The sequence below is a fragment of the Phaenicophaeus curvirostris genome, chromosome 2 (assembly GCF_032191515.1).
Source record: "Phaenicophaeus curvirostris isolate KB17595 chromosome 2, BPBGC_Pcur_1.0, whole genome shotgun sequence".
Classification (NCBI taxonomy): domain Eukaryota; kingdom Metazoa; phylum Chordata; class Aves; order Cuculiformes; family Cuculidae; genus Phaenicophaeus; species Phaenicophaeus curvirostris.
Window position 1 is genome coordinate 106,249,355 of NC_091393.1, and position 8,517 is coordinate 106,257,871.

The window sequence follows — 8,517 nt, forward strand, 5'->3', positions numbered from 1 at the left end:
GCATATACTCGCAGATCAAAAGAAACAGCTACACAGGCTGTGCCCAACCTGGTGAGAACAACCCTACACCAGAAATACTGTCACTCACACCAAGGCTTCGGACCTGCAAGCACTTTTTGCTGTGTGCCAGCTAGCCTGTATCCAAACCAGCCTCAGGACCAAACCAGGGCTAGGGACTGTTCTTGGGAGGCAGGATATAGCCACCTGCTTGAGAGGCAAAGAGATCTTAGCAGGACAGCCCGTACTAAACCAGACAAAACGTACACTTTAAGCTCTGAAAGGTGGTTTCTTTGCTAGGACAGATGTAGACAGCATCCTAAATGTGATACAACTATTGTTCAGCTCCCTGCACACAAAGACATCATTAGGAAATCGCCAGTCACCCTTGCACTCTCCTCCACCACCCCAAGCAGACAACTTGCTCAGTGACCTACCTGCACAGTTTGCGTGCTATTCGTGCCCTGAAGGAACTCGCCTTCCTCCCCACCTCTAACATTACCACAGTCCTCCAGCAAGCGCACCCGCATGCCACGCAGCAGGTTTGCCTGCAAGTACTTCACGTAGTCACAGCGGTCTGCGAAGTCTGACATGGTCAAGAAGGCACGACTCTGCTTTTTTTGTGGACCATGATTTGAAGCGAGCACAGACATTTGGGCAGCAGTGCAGGATGCAGCCCCATGCTGGAAGATGGAGCGGGTGCTGCGAGGCCGCAGCTCCTGTTGGGGCAGCGGCTCTGGCTCGTGGCTGTGGTCCCAGCCCATGACGTGCACCAGCTCCAAGATGAGGTTTGCCATAGCCATGCTGAACTCAAACTCCTGCTTCACGAGGCTCCTTTCCTCGGCAAGTGGGCTGGGCATGGAGCTGTTCTGCTGCTCCCCTTCCTGCTCTATGCCATTGCTGAGCTTCTCCAGGAGAGAAGTGACACACAGGTAGCGCTTCACCAGGATGAACAGCAGCTTCCCGGGGATCTGCAACAAGCACAGCTGTCAGACTCTTGCCTGCAGAGCACCTCCAGCCCCAGCTCTCTCCGAGCCACCAGCTCATCCACAGGCAGGCTCCTGCGACAGCTCCGGAGCAGCAGCAGAGAACTCTCAGCCCACCCCTGTCTCCCTGCTCACAGACAAGGATCTCCACACGCCTCTCCACCACCCCCGGCCTCAAGCAAAGCCCAGGTCCTGTGCCAGCTCTCCCAACACCCAGTCCCACTGCCGACCCCCCTCCTGTCCCAAACAGGGACACCAGCTCTGGCCCCACTCTCACCCTTCCTGACCCCCAAAGCCCACAGGGCTGGCAGAGCTGGACACTACCTGGGGAAGGTGAATCCCCTCAAAGGACACACACTGCTCTTCAGAAGACATCATCTCAGCAAACAGTTCCAGCAAGGTGTAGCGACTGTCGAAGTCCATGTGCTGTTCGATGCCATCCTGCTGGCTCAGGGACAGCAGGACGTAGGCCCGACTCCCTGCAACAGCAACAGAAACCCTTCAGGCCACATAAAGACAACCCTCACCACACCCACCCTGTGCAAGACAGACTTGTGAGACAGCTCTGCTGCTCTGTGTAACCTAGAACTGCGTTCTGTCCTTTAATCCGCATTGGCAGCATTTTGCTCCAGTAAATAATGCTGCCATTTTCCCACCCCTAAAGCTCCGAGATCCCCCCAAGAAGAAAATTCAAATAACTGACACCAGGACAGAGTTCCAGGGAAGAAAAAAGTTAAGTTTTAACCTGGATCAGCCCCACTGGAGAGCCACACGAGCTCAGGCACTAGGACAGGGAACACCAAGTCTCTTGTGGGACACAGTAGCACCAGCAGCCTTCCAGGTGCACCCAAGCCTCACCAGGCACTTCCAAGCCACAAGAGCTCCTCTCAAATGAGGAGTGGGTGAGGACCAGGACTCTACCAGCCAGGGCCAGAGGAAAGGCTCCTTGCAAAGAACAGGCCAGCGCCTTTCTAACAGACTGCATGCAGCAGAGACACTTCAACATTCTGCCAATCCCCTTGGCCTAAGTCCTCCCAACAGTTAGTCAGCACCCCAGCTCAAGAATCTGTCAGGGGAAAGAGCTACCAGCTCTTGGAGCACCCCAGACAACTATGACCAAGGAGCCGCTTGCAAGCTACACTCCCATTCCTCCCCTTTTGCAAACAAGCCCTGAGACACTCACACCCCCAGACCTCCCACGCCTCCTCAAGGACAGGCCCTCTCAGCCCACAGCAGCACCTCCTCAGCAGCCCCGAGCAGCAGCAGCCCCCACCTGCGTCATGTGAAGCCAGGGCCCTCAGCATCCTGCCAGCGCTGCGGCGGATCTGCTTCTCCTTGTGGCACAGCATCTTCATCAGCAAGTCCAGGGCTCCCGTCTCCCTGAAGGCACCTGCCAGCGAGCCGATGCTGGCGTACGCGCTCAGCACGTGGATGGTGTTGAGGATGGAGGACTCGGGGGCCCCGCTCTCGGCCATCTGCCGCCCAGCTCGCTGCACCAGGCTCCTGACATCAGCCTTCATCTCCAGCAGCGATGCTTCATCCAGCAGGACATCAGCAGCCAACGGGACAGCGGCCTTCTCCTCTTTCACCCACTGCCCTTCCAGGTTCCTCTTGCCCAGCAGCGCCGGGCAGCTGGCACAAACCTCTTCCGCAGACATCCACATCGAGATGTTCTCCAGTTTGGTCTCTGCAATGGAGGTGCTGCTGCCTCCCGCTGCTCTCTCTTCCAAGCTGACAATGCTCCACTGGATCAGGTACTCGGGCTGGCCGTCATGGCCTCGCCGCTGCCGGAGCAGCTTCTCCGGACAGGCCTGCAGTTTGGGTCCCAGGTGCACGAGCAGGTTGCCATTGTGCCTCTCGTTCACCATGACAGGAAAGGTTCCTGCAGGAACAGAAGGGAAGCAGAAGCAAGCTTTTATTTCTCAGCTGCATGCCAAAGAAAGCACAAGCAAGCACCTCAACTGCTTGACAACAGAACTGGCAGAGGCACAGATTTTGATCCTGAGATCCTGCACCCAGGATAAAGCTATGAAGAAAACCCCATTTTGCAGAAGCTCATATTCCCCCTTCAAGAAAATAAGCCAGTGTTTCATTCATAAACTCTGTTCCCAGCATTACTAGGTAATAAGAAGGTTCTCGGAGGACCTCAGCCAGGTGGTAGTGGAAACACATGAACAGACCCTCTCTTTATCACTTACACCAACAAGCAAGACAAGCAGCAAAGCATCACCGTGCTGCTCAACCGATGGTAACACAAGCCATTCTTAAAAAAGGAGTTAATGTACATAGGAAACTGTCAATACATGTAAAACAAAAGTAGCTACTATCAAAGATAATGATAGGTATATTAAAGATGTTTACCAGGTACAGAGAGAAGCCTAAGCTCTGGAGAAATTCATACCTACCTCCAGTTGTATCTTCTTTGGAGTCTTTATCAAGCCAGCTAGGAATTTTCTTGCAGTCTCACTGTAATAATATGACCAAGTTATTCTACTGTGCTTTGTAACAACTTTTAGATGCCACACCGTAAGCAAACAACTGTTTTCCCTAAAAGTGCAGAAAAAAACCCTAACCATACACATAAAATAAAAATCATATCAAACCCCAAGTTTCTGTGAAGTCTTAGTTTGCTGGATAACTTCACCCTGTCCACACATCCTAGTATTTAGCATGAAAAAAAATCTCTAGAGCAGCGCTATCAGAAGGGACCCAAAAGGATTTCCAGGTGGGTAGCAGACAATGCAGATTTAAGGCATCTGAAGAAGGAACTGCAGCGTGTGTGATGCATGGGGCATGGTGGAGCCTGTGACAGCTAAACCAAGAAACTCCAACACATGCACTACAGTGAGTTTTAGAATTGTGGCAAAGGAATACAGCAGCTCCAAGAGCACGAAGCACCATGGCATGACCTGCACAGAGGCAGGCAGGGCTACCGTCCCAGACCAGGGATAGCAATTGCCTCTCCACCCACCAGCACCAGCAGGGTGGCTGGAAATGATCTGCCTCAGCCATAGCTGCTGTGGAGGGAATCACAGGACCACAGAATGGTTTGGGTTGGAAGGGACCTTAAAGATCATCCAGTTCCAGCCCCCCTCCCATGGGCAGGGACACCTCACACTGCATCAGGTTGCTCAAAGCCTCAGCCAACCTGGCCTTGAACACCTCCAGGGATGGGGCAGCCACCACTTCTCTGGGCAACCTGTGTCAGTACCCCACCACGCTCATTGTAAGAAATTTATTCCTAATATCTAACCTAAATCTCTCCTCTTTCATCTTAAAACAATTACCCTCTTCCTGTCCCTACATTCCCTGATAAAGAGTTCCCCTCAGCTTTCCTGTAGCCCCTTGCAGTACTGGAAGGCTGCTATAAGGTCACCCCGGAGCCTCCTCTTCTCCAGGCTGAACAACCCCAACTCTCCCAGCCTGTCCTCATACAGAAGGTGCTCCAGCCCTCGGATCATCCAGCCCTCTGGACCCGTTCTAACAGCTCCACATCCTTATGTTGAGGATGCCAGGACGGGGTTCTGTCCAAGGCCGCCCCAGCAGCCCCGCTCCCCGCAGGGCCGCTCCCCTTCCGCAGCTGCCCGCCCCCCCGCCCCCCGGCGAGCTCCCACCCCCCACCTCGTTGTTTTCCGCCCCGTTCCCGCACCTGCAGCCGCCCAGGGCCGGGGCCGAGCCGAGCCCCGCGCCGCCACCCTCCGGCCTCCCGCCGCCGCTTCCGGGTCCCGGCCGCGCCCGCTACGGATGGCGGCGAGGGCCGCGAGGCCCCGCGGGACGGCGAAGGCCGCGGCGGGGCGGGCTGTGTGGGGGTTCTGTGCGTGCCCCCCTACACACCCCGTCCCCTAAGTCTGTTCAGCCTGGAGGAGGCTGAGGGGAGACCTCCTCGCGTTCTACAGTTTCACCACAAGGCGGGGAGGAAGTAGTGATCTCTCCCTCTCTGGATCCAAGGAAATCATTAATCATGGAATCATAGAATAGTTTGGATTGGAAGGGACCTTAGAGATCATCCAGTTCCACCCCCCTGCCATGGGCAGGGACACCTCCCAGTAGATCAGGCTGCCCAAGGCTCCATCCAACCTGGCCCCGAACACCTCCAGGGATGGGGCAGCCACAGCTTCCCTGGGCAACGCTGTTCCAGTGTCTCACTGCCCTCATGGTGAAGAAATTCCTCCTTATGTGTAGCCTAAATCTGCCTTTTTCCAGTTTATAGCCACTGCCCCTTGTCCTATCACTACAAGCCTTTGTGAACAGTCCCTCCCCAGCTTTCCTGTAGCCCCTTTCAGGTACTGGAAATTCTCTATAAGATCTCCTTAGAGCCTTGTCTTCTCCAGGTTGAACCCAAACTCTCTCAGCCTGTCCTCACAGGGAAGGTGCTCCAGCCCTCAGATCAGCCTTGTATCCTCCTCTGGACCATTCCAACAGCTCCATATCCTTCTTATGTTGAGGATTCCAGAACTGTATGCAGTACTCCAGATGAGGTCTCACATGAGAGGAATAGAGGGGCAGAATCACCTCCCTCACCCTGCTGGCCACACTTCTTTTGATGCAGCCCAGGACACGGTTGGCCTTCTGGGCTGCGAGCACTCATTGCCAGCTCGTGTTGAGCTTCTCATCAACCAGCACCCCCAAGTCCTTCTCTGCAGGGCAGCTCTCAATCACATCATCCCACATCCTGTACTGAAATCAGAAAGATGTTCCAGGGGAAGGTTAGGTTGGATATTAAGAAAAGGTTCCTCACTCAGAGGGTGGTGGAGCACTGCAACAGCTCCCCAGAAAAGCAGTCCCAGCGCCAAGCCTGATGATATTCAAGAAGCATTTACACATCACCCTCAGGCACATGGTGTGAATGTTGGAGTTGTCCTATGCAGGGACAGGAGTTGGGCTCGATGATCCTTGTGGGTCCCTTCCAACTCAGAGCATTCTGTGATTCTGTGAAAACAGGAAAAATCTGCTTATTCTCCTAACTAAAATTGAAAACCAGGAAAAAATGAGGTTGGGAGCTAAGGATTACATCTGCAAGTGCTGTGGATGCTTGTGCTGGTGGGGTTTTGCTGGTAATTAATGAACTTTGCCAAGGGCCCTTGCAGTGTGGGTGAAAGGAAGTCTAAAAGTGTGTGACATTGGGTCTCACATTATTGCAAACGTAGTGTTAACCAATAATCGCAGTGTGGTGACTTCTCCAGGGCTGGAGATCCAAGGTGATTTCAGCCCTGCACCCCAGCCTCTATCCAGCTTGTCTCTCTTATTTCTGCTCTGGGGTGGTTTCAGCCCTGCCCCCCATCCTCTGTCCACTTTGGCTGGGTTACCTCAGTGAGACAGCACTCACTTTCGACAGGTTTTGGATTGCGAGGCTGCCATGTTCTCAGTTCTAGAGAGGCAAATGAAACCAGTTCTGCACAAGTTTCCAGTTCCCGTCCTGCTTTGTTGTTACACTGAGCTGTAATGCTTATACCATAACACCTAACTTCTTATCCTTGCCCATATTTACCCTCCTTGCCAGGCATCACAGCAGTCAGCTCCAATCCAGTAGGTGCAGGTTTCTACTAGTCTGATAACAGTTATTTTAAACTATATATATAAAAAAAAACATTAAAACCAAAGGCTAAATGCACGAGAGTCTACTTTCTTATCTGATCCTGGGGCAACCTCATGCATGTGCCCAGCCTCATTTCTACCCTCAGTACCAATGCAACTGATTAGACAATGTCTATGTTTTGCAATAGCAGGCAGCAATGAACACAAACAATGTAATTGCAATTAACTACAGGCTGGATAAATTGGTGCAGGTCTGGATGAATTGGTGCAGTGCTGCATCCATATGTGGAGACCATCCTCTAAAGCTGTGGCACCAACAGTGGATTGTAAATGCTTGTGCTTCCAAGCCAGCCTCTGGATTTCTCCATCCTCCATTTCTCCATTATCTGCTAGTCTGATACTATTGATGCTTTCCTTCCAGAATCATATGGATGCTCTTGAAATCTATGTTTTTCATTAACATGTCACTTTCCATCCCTATTAACTCCCAAGGCACTGTTAAAATTTAAAGGATGGAACTGGTGTTTAGTTATATCATGGTTTGCCTTTACAAGTCCCTTAATCTCCTGTAGAGATAAACACAGTCCATTTGCACTAGTGAAGGGGAAAATAACTTCCTAAATGCCACACAACTGCATAAAACCTGGTACCACACACACAACTATTGCTATTTTCCTCCTTCATCACAGCTGTTATTCTGTGCGCGCACTGCACGTGCAGCACTGCTGTGTTTAGTGTCACAAACACGAGATGGTGATAATGTTCTGCAGTGGGACATGCAGCCTGGCTGGTAACAGCTGGCAATACCCCATAGCCAAAAGTGACACCAATAAATGACAGGGGCTGGATAAGATACAGGCATCTTGCTTGAGAAACTGAAAGGTTTCTGTGGTATTGATAAGTCCTACTTATGTCTTGGCTCTGATGATCGCCAAGACCATGCTTAGCCCATTATTTATCCTTAAAATAAAGTTTATGCCTGTGGTATCTTGCTCCATATTGAGAGTTTCATATGTTATACACAGACCCCTGTGCACAAGTAACATGGTGTGACTCATGCTGATACAGGTTTTGTGGTGTTGAACCATATCTGTGTAGGCATGCTGAACATGGGGCTGGCTGTGGTGTAACCAGTAAAAGCAAAGTATCTCCCCTCCCAGTGGGGAAAGAGCAATTTCAGCTGTGGTTTGTTCCTGCTTCCTATACTTTCATCTCTCCTGAGGTGGATTTTCTCCACGTTGCACTGTGGTGGATCAGTCCCTCCACCACAAAGACTTTTATCAGTGCTAAGCTTTCCTTACATTATACTGGTATTTACATTATACTTGATCTAGATAGATTAGAGAGCTGGGCAATCACCAGTCACATGAAGTTTAACAAGGACAAGTGTCGGGATTTCCACCTGGGGCCTGGCAACCCTGAAAATACATACAGACCGGGGAATGAGAGGCTGGGGAGCAGGGATCTGGGGGTTCTGGTTGACAGCAAGTTGAACATGAGCCAGCAGCGAGCCCTGGCAGCCAAGAAGGCCACCCATGTTAGGGGGGGCATCCAGCATGGCAAAACCAGCCAGTCAAGGGAGAGGGTTGTCCTGCTCTGTTCTGCACTGATGTGGCCCCAACTTAAGCACTGGGTGCAGGTTTGGACGCCACAGGATAAAAAGGATCTAAAGTTACTGAGAGTGTCCAGAGGAGGACACAAAGTTGATGAAGGGTTTAGAGGGGAAGCTATGAGGAGCAGCTGAAATCACTTGGTCTGTTCAGCCTGGAGGAGACTGAGGGGAGACCTCATCGCACTCTACAGCTTCCTCACAAGGGGAGAAGGAGGAGCAGGTGCTGATCTCTTTTCTCTGGCAACCAATTATAGGACCCAAGGGAATGGCAGGAAGATGTGCCGGGGAAGGCTAGGTTGGATATTAGGAAAAGGTTCTTCACCCAGAGGGTGGCAGAGCACTGGAACAGGCTGCCCAGGAAACAGTCCCAGTGCCAAGCCTGATAAA

General features: G+C 51.9%; 1 protein-coding gene across 4 annotated transcripts in view; it reads right to left on the bottom strand.

Annotated features, from left to right (window-relative positions):
- Window positions 1-4,713, bottom strand: part of LOC138717082 (cullin-9-like) — a 39,858-nt gene extending 35,145 nt beyond the window's left edge. For all 4 annotated transcript variants that reach the window (XM_069850320.1, XM_069850319.1, XM_069850318.1 and 1 more), the window contains exons 1-5: window positions 4,633-4,713; window positions 3,389-3,449; window positions 2,257-2,865; window positions 1,308-1,462; window positions 435-968 (exon numbers count right to left, since the gene is read on the bottom strand). In XM_069850320.1, coding sequence (XP_069706421.1) covers window positions 435-968; window positions 1,308-1,462; window positions 2,257-2,851 — 1,284 coding nt within the window. In that variant the 5' untranslated portion in view covers window positions 2,852-2,865; window positions 3,389-3,449; window positions 4,633-4,713. The remainder of the gene's footprint in view (window positions 1-434; window positions 969-1,307; window positions 1,463-2,256; window positions 2,866-3,388; window positions 3,450-4,632) is intronic.
- Between the last annotated feature and the right edge of the window lie 3,804 nt (window positions 4,714-8,517).